This window comes from Cydia splendana, chromosome 13, assembly GCF_910591565.1.
Source record: "Cydia splendana chromosome 13, ilCydSple1.2, whole genome shotgun sequence".
NCBI lineage: Eukaryota > Metazoa > Arthropoda > Insecta > Lepidoptera > Tortricidae > Cydia > Cydia splendana.
The window spans coordinates 5,088,208-5,103,577 of NC_085972.1; the positions used below are offsets into that span (position 1 = coordinate 5,088,208).

Here is a 15,370-nt window from a genome sequence, read left to right on the forward strand (position 1 = left end):
GAAATCGATAAATTTGCCATATTATCGTTGTATTACTTCACCGACGTGTGACGCGCTCATCGTTAGAATACTAGTAATTACTCACCCGCCGAACGGGGTTAGTTTCGTAACCTTTCCCGCGCGACGGTCACCTTCGCTCGCAAGGAAATGGAATAAATTAGCTTTTTAGCCATAAAACTGCACTTTGACCTATAGTGAAATTGTGTTTATGTTGAATTAGTGTGTCTATAGTGCTCTAAATGGCTGAAGGGAAGGTTAACGGGCATAAAATCGTGGAAGGTAAATATTAATTAAATACTGTTTTTTTTTATTGTTTTCCTAACAAGTTGGTTCTTTAAATAGCTTTGTGGTTTTGTCTAATTTAACTACATGCTAGTAAATATTTAAGTGTTTTCGCATTTCTTAGTGGATTTTATTATGAAAATTTAATACAATCTCTAAACTAGGAGGTTAACTTTTTCAATATGATGCAAAATTTACAAGCTATTTTTAACCAACTTTGCTGCTACATATCTGTTACCCATTTAAAGTTTGCTGCTATGTATCTTTGGAATAGCAGTCATATCCCTAAGGGAGTAATTTCACCTAAAGAAAGTTCCTAAACCAATGTATTTCTATTAGAACCTGACATTTTTCTTTTTTAGGGTTCCATACCCAAAGGGTAAAACGGGATCCTATTACTAAGACTCTGCTGTCTGTCCGTCCGTCTGTCACCAGGCTGTATCTCACGAACCGTGATAGCTAGACAGTTGAAATTTTCACAGATGATGTATTTCTGTTGCCACTATAACAACAAATAGTAAAAACAGAATAAAATAAAGATTTAAGTGGGGCTCCCATACAACAAACGTAATTTTTGACCGAAGTAAGCAACATCGGGCGGGGTCAGTACTTGGATGGGTGACCTTTTTTTTTGCCGTTTTTTGCATTATGGTATGGAACCCTTCGTGCGCGAGTCCGACTCGCACTTGCCCGGTTTTTTTATTACTAGCCTATTATGGTGTCCCACTGCTGGGCAAAGGCCTCTCCCCTAGTCTTCCACAACCCCTGATTTAGTGCCTCTTCTGGCCAGTTGTTGAACAATGTTCTTTCACATTACTTTTGTTTTATCTGTAATGCCTTTGTAGATGTACTGAAATAGCTGAATAGATGTAATAATTGAATAATCACTTCATTGTTTTCTTAACTAGTTAGAGTCAAGAGTAGGCAAACATTCAAGGCCACTAATCTAAACAAAAAATAGGTGTAATTTAAAAACAGGTAGTGTTGGCGCAAATGTTGAACTGAAGCTTGTAATTATATGTAAAATTTTATTTAAATAGGTCAGAGTTACATATATTGTAACTTCCTGAAGCAAGTTACTTTAAAAAACTATATTTCTATGTAACTTACTTAAGTACTACATACATTTTGTCCTTGATCCTCAAAACTTAGACTGATTTTTGACGATACATTTAAAAAAAAAAACATGTTTGAAATTGGTTATAAATAAACAAGGCACTGAGTAAAAAAAATAGTTTTAAACTGTTTGTTATTTATTTAAATAAGGATACGTAATTAAAAAAAATAGTTATTTACGATACAAGTGCAAAAAAGCGGAAATTTGAAACGAGTGGCGATAAATTAAAACACGACCGGAGGGACTGTTTTAAATCGCCACGAGTTGCGAATTACCTATTCGCACGTGTATCGTACAACGTTTTACAGTACACATCTTTAAACTTTTGACATAGACCCGAAAAGTGCTATTTTACGCACTGGTGCGGGAAAATAGGGCCATATGTACTGTAAAAACTATTTTGTGTGTGTGCTGAGACATTTATACCTATGGTTAAGATTTATATAAAAAGAACAATCTTATGTTTGAAAAATTAATTAACTCAGTTAACAAACTATGAGTTGTTTGGTACATTTGTAACACTTCTAAGATCTTACTTATTTTTCTACTATTCTGTATAAAAATCTTGCAGATTATTCAAATTTATACAAAATAATGAAAATCATCTTTATTATTTTCTTAACATCAAGGTACTTTCGTATTTTTAATGTAGTCATTAGTAGACTATTGTGTTTATGTTAATAAAATACTTATATTGTTTAGTATTACTGCTTGCATAAAATAGATTTTTTACATAATGCTTGTAAGTGCATGAGTCAAAGGTTCAAGTCATGTTTGTTATTTAGGAATGGAGTTTTTGTACATAGATAAATAATTATAGTTATAACAGGTTTTTGAAACATGGATTGTAAACATGTTGTTTAATAATCTGGTCGATTGACAACTAAATGAAACAACTTGAATTTTTTCATATATAAATGTAATATATTACGATACAAGTGCGTAAAATAGGACATGTATCATACAACGTTTTACAGTACATATGGTAATAGTCCTATTACGTTAAATGTTACGTAAAACGTTGTATGATACATGTCCATGTATCATACCACGTTTTACAGTACATATGGTAATATGACATGTATCATACAACGTTTTACAGTACATATGGTAATAGTCCTATTACGTTAAACGTTACGTAAAACGTTGTATGATACATGTCCATGTATCATACAACGTTTTACAGTACATATGGTAATAGGACATGTATCATACAACGTTTTACAGTACATATGGTAATGTGCTAATTATCGCAAAATAATTGAACAAACTATATTTTAAAACATATTTTTTAAATATATTTGGGGACATCTTACCCAGGTCAACCTATCCCCAAACTGAGCAAAGCTTTTACTATGGGCACTAGGGGATAGCATACAATATCAATAACAGATAAATATGTACGGTATGTACATAGGTACCTACTTAAGGTAAGAAAACACCCATAACTCAGGAACTTATCACAAAACAAAGCACCTGAATTCTTCTTTTGCAATCTAAAACAACTTTTAGGAAATGTAACTATTCCATTTAATCATTGTAACATGGCCAGGCGTGACTCAATCCGCGATTTCGTCGCTTTGCTACAGGTAGCTAAAAGTACACACCAATTTTGGTGGCTAGCCATAAGGCGCGCGTGGCGCTGTCGCCACCTAGCGGCCATATCTGTTCGTAACAGACGCGTTTTGTTAGAGAGTGAGTCTTCTGTACCTAGTACTATTATTTATTCTGTGACATGGCTTAGATTTTATACAATGTTGGGGAAGGTCTAATTAGTCTAATTACCTATTTCCTATCATCTTCAATCTTTTCTTTATCAATCGCGCCACTGATATCAGACTGATAGACTTAATATGGATGGACAAACTTCAAACTCCTAATTTGCACTTTAGACCGACATAATAATCAAAATATCTGGGAGACCGAGCTTTGCTCGAAAAACATATAAACTCAAAAATGCGCGTTTTCCCAGAGATAAGACCGAATAGCTAGATCGATTTTATACTCGAAAACCTCCATATAGCAAATATCATCGAAATCGTTAGAGCCTTATCTGATCAGTTCAATGATGACGCCTAATAAGTATCTTATTAGGCGTTTTTATACTTTATCGCGACATGATTTTTTCAATTCCGCAAAAGATTGAAGTACTTACTTAGCACTTTGTACCTTGTCATAATACCAATTGTATAAAATTCGGCATGACTTTCAGATTCGTCATCATAGTAACAAAGATCGAAGGTCCTAAAGCACAAAGTACATTTAAATGGGGGTAATGACTTAACCCTTTCAACGCCAAGCCTATCTTGCACGGTGCATCATGAATCTTCATGTTCGTGAAGTTGACCGCCCCATATCGAGTGCCCGCAAATGGCATATCTATATCTTCTTGGAATTCACGTAGGTTGATATTGGGCTGTCACCGGGCGCGTCACTCGCGTCAGTTGACGTTTTGACCGATCAATGGGTTAAGGACCTTTTTGTCTTGTTTCAGATCTTCCACCGGGCGTGAAGGTCGAAGAAATCGAGATCCCAGTACCATGGGGGCACGTAGCCGGGCGGTGGTGGGGTCCGCGAGACAAACAGCCAATAATAGCTATACACGGCTGGCAGGACAACGCAGGAACCTATGACAACCTCATACCACTCTTACCTGTTACCACTTCAGTCCTCTGCATCGATCTGCCAGGCCATGGTCTTTCTTCGCATTATCCTACTGGTATGATTTACTATATTTTCTGGGACGGATTGGTCCTCTTAAGGCGGATAGTGAAGCATTTCGGCTGGAGAAAGATCAGTCTCATGGGACATTCTCTCGGAGGTGCTTTAAGTTTCATGTACGCAGCGTCATACCCTGAGGAAACGGAACAGATTATCTGCATAGACATCGCTAGTCCTGCCGTCAGAGAGCCATCCTCCATGGTCAAAACTACAGGATGGGGTGTAGACAAAATGTTGGAATACGAGAATCTTTCTGACGATAAAATACCCAGTTACAGTTATGACGAAATGATCGATATAGTTGTAGATGCGTACAAAGGATCGATATCTAGAGAAAATAGTGAAACGCTTATGAAGAGAGGCATGTGCCCTGTTCCGGCGCATATGAAGAAGAAGGGATATCTCTTTAAAAGAGATCCTAGGCTTAAGGTGTCTGGTCTGGGCATGATGTCGATTGAAACCGCTTTGGAGTATGCTTCAAAAGTGAGGTGCAAAGTCTTGAATATAAGAGCTTTACCTGGACAAAGATGGGAAAGGGTAGACTATTACTTGGATGTTATTGAGAAGATGAAGGAGCGAGCTGATGTGAGGCTCGTCGAGGTGGAAGGAACGCACCATATACACTTGAACGATCCGAAAGCTATAGTTGACATTATTGAAGATTTCTTAGAAGAATATTAGACTTAGTTTAGACTAATTACTTTGTGATATCATGTGATCAGGTTTAGTTTTAAGCTTTGATCATTGCTTACTAAAGTTGTTAGGCGTTCCACGTTTAATACATCTGTCTCTTATTGATAAATTGAATAAGAAACAGATGGATACCTATTTAACGTGACCGTTGTGTTATTTAGATGACATTACACATACTGTAAGACTGCAGAGTTTCTTATTTGGGTTAAATTCGTTTTACTGCCCATTGAGATTCATTGCCCATCAAGTATTTAACTTAGAACGAAAATTTGACGAACTAAATAACCGTCCTTAAATTTAATGTCACGGAGAGAGATTTGTCCTCAAGGCAAAACTGTAGGGATATGATGGTTACGCTCATATCGGCTAAGTGGGGTCATAATAGTAAATAGATGATTTTACTTAATGCACTAGAACATAAATCAGCTTTATGTCGCTTACACGCGACTTAAACACCAACTGAATGAGAAGTGAAAGGTTTATTTTCATATCACAATGCTGAAAGACAGATCTTTAGCTCCCTATGCATATTACAATTCAACCTTTCGATTCCCAGATAATAACATGACAGTCCGATTGTGTCAAGTGTTCGAACCAATCTGTCATTTTAGCACAAATTGGTACAAAAAAGGGGAAGTAAATTGGTCAATCGAACCGTCTTTTATTTGGGACATAAATTACAGGTTATAATATATAGTATAGAAAATATTTAAATATAGTTGCGTCCATGTTGGCATCACTGCAGCATTGTCAAAAAAAGCTGTATTTACTTTTACCTTGAATTGGTTGCATTAATTAATTACATACTTACATATTTAATGTGTGAAGAATAGGTTTTAATTTGACTGGTATTTAGTTCAGTCACCTACTGAAATGTTAATTGTTCTTATTTAAATTTTAAATTATTTTTTAGTCTCGGGAGTTGAACTCGCGACCTACCTTTTCACTTTATTTAAAATTGTAATTAGACTCTGGCACGGCCATTTTGTCAGTAGAAAAAGGCAGCAAATAAAAAAAAAAGTAGGCGCGAAGTGTTGATATTCCGTAGAAAATTTTAATTGCGGCTTTATCTTCTGACATGTTGGGTGTGTTTCAGTATAGGTGGTATTCCACCTGTCCAATTTCTTTGTCCAATGTCATTGCGTCTCACTCTCTCATTAAAGTAAAATGTGAGACGCAATGAAAAAAGCAGCAAATTTAAAAGATGTAGGCGCGAAGTGTTGATCTTCCATAGAAACATTTTATTTCGCTCCTTTTTCTTCTGACATGTTGGGTGTGTTTCAGTATAGGGTGATATTCCACCTGTCCAATGTCATTGCGTCTCACTCTCTCATTAAAGTAAAATGTGAGACGCAACACACATTGGACACAGATATTGGACGGGTCTCTATTGTTTCCCAAATAGTTTTAAGTCATAATGTATTGTTTGTCCGAATTTTCGTTAGTCATAATTGGTTTTTCTCAGAAACGCGTAACTTTTCAGGATTGCCATAAAACAAACCTAACCTAACCTAACCTATCTATAGAATAACCTTACGAAAATCCTGAAAAGTTAACGGTTTCAGTTTTATGACTAACGATAATATGACAAACAATACATTATGACTTAAAACTTTATGGGAAACAAAGGGACCCCATATTGGACAGATGGAATACGGATGGTATACTTTATTTATGCCAGCTAATTATTTTTTAATGTTGGACAGATAACAGATAATTTATTTCATTATTCATATGCATAGATAAGTAAAGAAAAGGCGAACGAATAAAACGAACATTGATAGCTTATATTTTTAATACAATTAAAGTAGTTATTATTAATATAGAAAATAAAAAGGTTCCATCTGCCATTTTAAATAAAGTCTTATCAATAGCTGCACAAAGTCGATGTTCCTTCTAAACGTCAGTTGGGACCTTTCTATTTTTAGCACCATAATGTTACTTCGATCACGATTTAGAAATAAAATGAAATTATATTGTTCATGTGTTTTTCATTTTACACGACGAAATACACGTGCCTTGATCGTTCATGTCATGGACATTTGATACCTGTAATAAATATAAGTACTTATTTACGATCATTAAAGAGCACGATATTTTTTATAGCTTTAGGTAATCGTGTCTAATACAATGGCTATTAAATGAGATCGTTAAAAGCAAGTTTAAGTTTGAGAGGACTCGACTAGTTTTATAGTTTTTCACTCTATACTCTGTACCTTTAGGCATGGTATAATAATATACTCCGCCTGGTACTCCATTCCCGTCTTTTCTAGGTCACCTAACTGACACGGGCCTACGTCATCATGCGACAGCGCTATATGATAATATGCGATAGCGCTATATATAGCGGCCATGTTGTTGTGACGTAGGCCCGTGTCACTCTGGGAATGGAAGACCATGTTTTATTAGACTATGCCTTTAGGTATTTAAATAAAAGTAAACAAAATCTACCCTCAAATGGCTCCTTAAGCCAGTTGAGGGTAGATGAAAACATTACATGATCAAATAATGTAGGTTAAAGTCAGTTCGTTCAGTGACTCGTGATTTTGTATTTGGTTGGTTAACCAATAAATGTTATAACTTCCCGAAAATTTACAAATTGTTTACTTTTATTTAAATACCTAAAGATACAGACTATAGTGTCGAAAAGTCGAAACTTGAGTTCTTAATCGAGACCAGAGTCTTTTGTAAAGACTTCCCTTTAACGCGAACTGAAATTATGTACACAAAATTACTAAAACGTATACATATTATTGTAACATTAATATACTCTTAATAACATTAAATTAAATTGTGTTTTTTTTTCTAGCATTCCATTTTAACACATTTGGCATTCCATTTTAATACATAATTTACAATTAATATGATATCACTATTTCAAATAAGTTATGACAAATTATTTAAATAGTATATTTAATTATTTGTGAGACTAAGTTAATTATGGAAGTCGCCTCTTTGGCGTAGGCCTCTAAAATGAATATAATAGAGAATGAATTGAAAAAGTGATTATTAAAACATGCAAAAAAAAAAAAATACAATGTTACATTCAAAGAAACAAATTATGTATATACATATTCTAATATTTATATTGTAAAGAGATCATGCATGTAAATGATACTGTTAAAACTAATTATGGTTGAATAAAGGCTTTTTTATTTTTATTTATACATATATCGTTCCCACATGAAATTCATGGATTAGGTCATTCAATCTCTTTTCCTTAGTGTTCATTTATACCTACAGATAAATTATAATTTTATTTTTTTCTCACAATAAGTTTTTATCCAAAGGCGAAGTCCTTTTAAGTTGCGCTTAAAAGACTCACTAAAGGACTCGAGTCGGGCCTTAAAAGACTGAATTCATTTATTTAAGACTTCTTCATAATTAAGCATAGTTTCATAAAAGCGAGTCGAGTTGTTGTTCAAAATTTTTATGACTGCGTGCAGGCGGCGTAGCACGGTCGCGTTTTTATCGCTTGTCACCATGCCTGTCACGTTCTAACAAGTATGTAAGTGCGAAAGGGACGCGCATAGTGACAGGCGGTAAAAGTGGAACCGTGCTGCGCAGCCGCAGGTCAGAAAAACACCGACCTTAGACAAAGAAATATTTCTTCGATTTTTAATTCCTTGTTTTACAAGAAGAGTAAATTAATTATTAAAACCATCAGCATAGAGCTATTAAGTAGTTAATTAGCAATTAGCTTAGCCACCGATTACTCAGAAACCCATTATGATACGTTGAGTAAGAGCACGAGGTCACCACATAGGTGCAATTTTACTTGAACACACAGAAACACACATCTTATTGGCAAGGTGCGAAGTTGGGGGAGGGGGAAGTAACGCCTGGGGCTGATTGCATAACAAACTACAACTAATATTACAAGCGGAACTCCTTTTCTAATTTCACTTATTAAATAAGGAGTTCCGCTTGTAATATTAGTTGTAGTTTGTTATGGGTCATTCCACCGTTTCGGGTGTTACACTTGAACTCTTAAAATAAGGTTTTATTCGATATTGTAACAGGAACTAGGAGGTTATAACTATTGATTCATCTACTACTTTGATAATATTTTCTTTTCCTGTACACACATAATTAAAGTATAAGAGCAATAACGAGAGAATCACTAAAAAGTAGCTGTTTCGGGCGTTACGGGAATTGGCCTATACCTTCTGACCATCAGTACCAAAATGCATAATTTAGCGAATTTTGTCAAGTAACCTCCAGTTTTATTTATGTCAAGTAATAAAAGTTAGTATAGTCTACTGAAACACTGAAGTAACACTTAGTATCACTTTTCAATTAATTTTAATAAAATAAATTACCTGTTTCGGGTGTTACTCGTGGTTCGTTTCGGGTGTTACGAGTACGAAATTAAGACAGATTTATACGAAATTATGGCTCATTTTATTGAAATTATTGTCTTTTTAATAAATATGATTAAAAACATAAGTAATAAATGCTAAATTATTATAAAATACATTGATCTTAACAATAAAAACTGTTTCTCGAAGATATCATAATTATTTTTCTTTCGATGCGAATATTACCGAAAATATTCACTTAATCAAAAAATGGTTGATGGTGACACCTATTCATTTTGAAAGATCTATCCAACGACACCCCACATCACAGGATTAAAGTCGCAAAAAAATTAAAAATATTTTGTACAGGAGCAAACCTAAAAAAAAAATTTTTTGTAGTTTTTGTGTTACTATTTTGTCGCCATGATTGATTTAAGTATCCTTGCCAAATTGCAGCTTTCTAGCACTAACCATCACGGCGAAAAGCCGGGGACTGACAGGCGGACGATCAACACGTTTCGGGTGTTACACAACTTCAAACTTTAAAACATACGACTAAAGCAGACGCTAAAACAACAACTATTACACATTTGCATAGGTTCACATCATAGCCTTTCTTTGGCAAAACATGTTTGGCTATAGTTAATTACGGGAAAAGTTACACATATTTTTATCTCTTTTTCGTTTCGGGTGTTACTTTGAGACCACAGTCTAGAATACTCTTCTAAAAACCGATTAATCCATGCTTTTTAATATTTTTAAAGACAAATTATAAAATTACGATATTTTACCTGAAATAACTGCGGGAAATTTGTAACAGTTTACAGTTACTTTCTTTTTAATTAGTCTTGCCAATATCGCTGTATAAAATTAGTTTTACGCCTATCATTTAAACGTTGCGATCAAGTACATGAAAAACATGTAAAAATTGATTTTTTTTCGGTTTTTTTTTTCTGACATGAAGGTTTGGTATGTTTTCTATGGAAATAGGTTAGTGTTGACTTCTTAAACGAATTTTCATTTTTGAACCCTTGGTAGCGTTTATTATGGAATGCCCCTTATGCAATCGGCCCCTGGTTGTCACAAATACACGTAATCTTATGGCATGTCGCACATTAATGCTAGCGGCAGTCGTTTGAACTAATTTTACTCCATTAGATTTAACACATTAATTGCTACTAAGTGCTACGGGTTACGCTCGTAGCGCGTAGCCACGGTTTCGCCGTATGTAGCGCGTAGTCGCTACGAACAGTATACCCGACAGTCGGGTTCTTGGCCCTGAATGTGTTAACTTAGAAAAGCACATAAAAGGAGGGCAGCGCCAGTCGTGCACCTAGCGGATAACATTTAATACTGCAACAGTCCATGTTCACTTGTTCAGCCCTAGAACTCAATTATTAGAGATTTTATTTATTTATTTATCGGCGTTACAGTTACTAGATGTACCGTAAAAGTATAAAACTTTGCCCTTTAACATAACTTTGCTCACCGCGTCACAGTAAAAGAAATAACTTAAAACTAGTCACAGATACTTTCTTCAGAAAGTGTTAGCGGAGCGTTAACGATTGAACGTTGGCTACGCACCCAGACAATGTGAAATAAGTGAAGCTAGCTAATAAAAAAACCAGACAGAATAACAAAGCATAATACTTACATCAACAGTAGTTTTATGCGTTTCACACGTAAGCGTTATTTTGTCGCCAATGGCGTTTTGTTCAATCAATCTTGTGTTAATTTGCCTCCACAGGCGACTAGAAGATTGCAAAACGGTCATGTTTCCGAATATGTAGAAACCTGAAAAAAAAAATTGATACCTATTAGGTAATTTAGTAATTAAGTCGGTAAATGCAAATACAACGTTTACCTATAGGCACTAGCCTTCCAAAGCTCAATGAGTTATTATTATTCATAAAACTTGGCAAACCTTTGTTCAATTTTGTCCCTTCTAACAAACATAAATGTCAAAACGAACAGGAGTTAAAAGGCAAGAAGAAGAAGGATGCAGATAAAAACAAGAGTGGGGATGAAAAGGACGAGAAGAGTCAGGTCAGCGCGAGTGAGGGAAAGGTAAGAATACCCAATGATATTATACAACTATAGGTAGATACATACATAGGTTATACTAATAAAGAAAGTACGGGCAAAGAGAATAGAGTGTATAGAGGCGGATTGTCAAAGTAAATTATGTAGCCACTGTAAATTTACTGCCATCTTTCGACAGAAGATTAACACTGTTAGAAAGCCATTTGACTTTAATCCTTATTCTTTCACTGATATGTGTTATTTTGTTAAATATTAATATTAACGCCATCTACTCGACACTAGGCCAAAGGTATGGTGCAATCTTTTCGAGCGATGGCGCCATAACCTTCAGCCTATTTCAAAATCAAACGGCGTTCTAACAGTTTTAATCTTCTGTCGAAAGATGGCAGTAAATGTACTGTAGCTACAGAATTTACCATGACAGTAACTCTCCATTTCAAATTCTCTTCGTTGCTCATAAAAAACGAAACGTGTACGTTTGACATTGAACTTCAATTTTGTTAGGAAGGTTGCCTGCCGTTAAATGTAGGTACATAATTTAACGACAAGGCTATTAATAAGCTAAGAGTCCACGAAAGTCACTTTGAACTCTATTCTTATGTAGTAAGGTCGTTATTACAATAATTAACTTCTTCAATGCCAAACAGATTCTATTTTTGGCGAAAAGGAATCCAATCTTTCTGTCTCTGTTACTCCTCACTAGCGATAATATGACTATCCTGTCCTATTGTTGCTAGATATATTTTTCACTATTAGTTATCGACCATTGATACTTTGAACTCTATTTTCATACACATAAGGTCGTTATTAATACACTTGGGTACTTTCATTAGCACGAGACAGAGCTAAACAGATCCTATAATCCGATCTTGTCGTCTCTGTTACTCCTCACTAGAGAATATGACTTATCCTGATCTCTTCCCGTTAGTTCTAGATCACTGTACCTTTGGAATCTATTCTTATAAGCATAAGGTCGTTATTGCTTTGATTTGCCTTCGCTTTGGTATTTGTCGGCTACGTACACTTTGAATTTGAACTCTACGCTTATACAATTAAAGTCGTAATTTCATTACTTACCCTCCTTAGCGCGGGACAGAGCCACACAAACCCTATTTTCAGCGGAAAGGAACCCGATCTTGCCGTCTCTGTTACTCCTCACTAGCGACAATATGACTATCCTGTTCTCTTCCCCTTGGTAGTTGTCGACTACTGTCACTTTGACGTCTCGAAGAGAATCGTAGTTTTTGGTTAGCTGTGAACATTTTAGAAGCATTAAAATTTTAGTGAAAGTGAAAATATAAAACAGTTTACTAGACATATTTTTTATAATCTCTGAATATGGCGGCCACCCTAAACTAAAAATGAATGCTATTTACCTATAAACAGAATTCATTTTAGTATAAGGTTTCAATAACTAGCCACCTTATTTAATGAGTACTGTTTATAGGTGAATATAATTTATTTTTAGTTTAGGGTGGCCAGCAACCGCAGCGCCATCTTAATCAGCCGCTAGGCACGTTTTTTTTAGCTATTTGGTTTTAATTACACGAGTACGAGTATAACGTACTTCTTTAATAAGCGTCGCTTGTCCAGTGTAGGTGGCCAGTATGGTGATTTCCGCCGGTGTGTACTTCATTTTGCGCAAGTAGTCCGCCAGGGCCACGCACCATTTCGCTTCGAACGTGTTCTTGTGGCTCCAACTATCTTCTAAACCCTGGAATCGATTACAACTATGCTAATATTTTATAGATAATGAGAAGAGTCCTATGAGGTTTTTATCACGACATACAGTATGGAATTCTTCAAAGGTGTCATGTTTCTGAAGGCAACACACATGTGACACCTCGACATTAGTACCACCGTACACACTGTTAACTGTCCATTGGTGGAGTGGACTTTATGTCTTTTGTAATAAGTTCACCAATGTACAGTTGAGTGTTGCTGTTTGTACCCTTCCCCCCCCCCCCCCCCCCATACATATGTTACCACAAATTCTCCTTGATTCCCCTCACACTCACTAGGGTGGCTATCAAATGTCTCGTATATCAGTATATCACAGGTCCTAGCGGGCTGAAGTTTGGTCGCATTCGTCTCTGCGACTTTTTCTTTTTTCTATAAAGCTTTAAATAAACTATATTTACCTCAGAATCCTCATAAACATCATGGCTATAAAACCACAAATTCTCCTTCATTCCCCTCACATCCTTATACTCGTACACACTAGGGTGGCTATTAAGTCTCTCATATATCACGGGTACTATATAAGACTGATGTTTGGTCGCATTCGTCTCTGCGACTTTTTCTATAAAGCTTTAAATAAACTATATTTACCTCAGAATCATATGGCTATACAACCACAAATTATCCTTCATTCCCATCTTTATATTCGAACACACTAGGGTGGCTAGAGGCTACGAAGTCTCTCGTACTATAAGACTGAGTTTTATTCGCATTCGCCGGTTGCTATAAAACTAAACTTCAAGCAAAATAATACTATAATATTTACCTCAGACTCCTCATAAACATCATGGCTATAAAACCACAAATTCTCCTTCATTCCCCTCACATCCTTATACTCGTACACACTAGGGTGGCTATCGAGTCTCTCATATATGACTGGTACTATAAGACTGGCGAACTTTGGTCGCATACGTCTCTGTGACGTGAGGGTACGCGCGTGTACGCCGTTACGGATCATGCGCTCGAAAAGGGATATTTCTAAGTTGTAGTGTTTTGCTAGCTTGTAGTGGGCTGCTGAGGGTTTTAGTTGCTTGTGGTCCCCTGAAAATATGGGAAAATAATGATAAATGGTAATGTTTCATAACTTATAATTTATAATAGATAATCAAAAGGAGAACATCTTAAATAGGGTATTTTCCTACTAGTCAAATCAGTTACTTTTTTAGAACTGTCAATACGATTTGCTAATATGGAATTTATATGAAACATTACATCGTGACGTCACGGTCAACTCGCCTACTTTTTATATTTCTATCCGATTTATTAAATAGAACTTGTGTTTAAAGATAACTCCTATCTGTGTTTTTCTAATAATTATCTGGTGCTTTATTTCATGTATGGTGTAAAATAATTTATTTTAAATACAGTATGAAAAAAATGAAAAAATGTTTATTTGTTAACACAGAGGGTACAGGTGTAAAGGTTGAAGTCTTCTAGTAAGTATAAAATACTTGTGACAGAAGACTCCGCTCTTCCATAATATCTAGGGCTTAGAACTTAATTAACAAATATAGGTAATATACAATATTGTTATCTAAGAAAAAATAATATAATTAACTTATTATTGGGAATATTAACTAATTAGCTAAAGTATAATACCCTATTGTATCGACATCAATAATCAGTGAATACAGTCATCTGAAACTACGAAACCAGCAAAAATGTTTCACCATATTTCACGTGTTTCAATCAAATAAGGTATAGAATGGGTTTTTTCGGGTGTACATTTTTAATTTTTTAGGGTTCCGTCGGTACCCCAAGGGTAAAAATGGGACTCTATTACTAAGACTCCACTGTCCGTCTGTCCGTCTGTCACCAGGCTGTATCTAATGAACTGTGATAGCTAGCCAGTTGATCACACAAGATGTATTTCTGTTGCTGCTATAACAAAAAATACTACAAAGTACGGAACCCTCGGTAGGCGAGTCCGACTCGCACTTGTCCAGTTTTTTCTTTGGTCGCTACAACTTCACATTCACAGTCAGCGGGAGTTACGCGCCACTAAGTAGCGTACCTAGCGAATAACAAGCGTTTTTTCGTTTTGTAGCGCTGGTAGTGAACATGTTTACCGTCGTTGTCGTTCTAGAGATTAATAAACGTCAAGGCTAGATCGAAGTTTGTTATAAAATAATGTCACGAAATATTTGTATTTTTCTTTTTAGGGTTCCGTACCCAAAGGGTAAAAACGGGACATATTACTAACACTCCGCTGTCCGTCCGTCTATCTGTCACCAGGCTGTAACTCATGAACCGTGATAGCTAGACAGTTGAAATTTTCACCGATGATGTATTTCTGTTGCCGTTATTACAACAAATACTAAAAACAATTTATAATAAATATTTATGTGGGGCTCCCATACGACAAACGTGTTTTTTTTGCCGTTTTTTGCATAATGGTACGGAACCCCTCGTGCGCGAGTCCGACTTGCACTTGGCCGGTTTTTTGTTTTAAGCCTAAATAACGCAAAGATTC

General features: G+C 35.6%; 2 protein-coding genes and 1 long non-coding RNA gene across 6 annotated transcripts in view; 2 read left to right on the plus strand and 1 right to left on the minus strand.

The window, feature by feature from the left end:
* LOC134795967 (probable serine hydrolase) lies at positions 1–6,794 on the plus strand. 4 transcript variants are annotated; one of them, XR_010144887.1, is made up of 3 exons: positions 1–279; positions 3,894–6,196; positions 6,461–6,794. XR_010144887.1 is itself a non-coding variant. In XM_063767859.1 (2 exons), the coding sequence occupies exons 1-2, from the start codon at positions 240–242 to the stop codon at positions 4,799–4,801; spliced, it is 948 nt and encodes a 315-aa protein (XP_063623929.1). In that variant the 5' UTR covers positions 1–239; the 3' UTR covers positions 4,802–6,794. The 4 variants fall into 4 exon arrangements, 1 of the variants encoding a protein (XP_063623929.1); XR_010144888.1 differs by having other exon boundaries at positions 3,894–5,800; positions 5,988–6,794; XR_010144886.1 differs by having other exon boundaries at positions 3,894–4,954; positions 5,004–6,794.
* The window catches only part of LOC134796428 (uncharacterized), a 439,520-nt gene that overhangs the window by 70,746 nt on the left and 353,404 nt on the right, over positions 1–15,370 (plus strand). The gene's annotated exons all lie outside the window — the stretch shown is intronic.
* Positions 6,721–15,370, minus strand: part of LOC134795968 (NFX1-type zinc finger-containing protein 1-like) — a 24,598-nt gene continuing 15,948 nt past the window's right edge. Inside the window, exons 10-14 of the mRNA XM_063767860.1 lie at positions 13,664–13,938; positions 12,725–12,871; positions 12,235–12,409; positions 10,769–10,908; positions 6,721–6,862 (exon numbers count right to left, since the gene is read on the minus strand). Of these exons, the coding sequence (XP_063623930.1) occupies positions 6,794–6,862; positions 10,769–10,908; positions 12,235–12,409; positions 12,725–12,871; positions 13,664–13,938 (806 nt within the window). The 3' untranslated portion in view covers positions 6,721–6,793. The remainder of the gene's footprint in view (positions 6,863–10,768; positions 10,909–12,234; positions 12,410–12,724; positions 12,872–13,663; positions 13,939–15,370) is intronic.

Excerpts from the sequence above, each read along its gene's own strand:
- LOC134795967 (XM_063767859.1), top strand. The coding sequence starts at position 240 with ATGGCTGAAGGGAAGGTTAACGGGCATAAAATCGTGGAAG. Across the intron at positions 280-3,893 it reads CGGGCATAAAATCGTGGAAG|ATCTTCCACCGGGCGTGAAG; the intron begins GTAAATATTAAT and ends GTCTTGTTTCAG.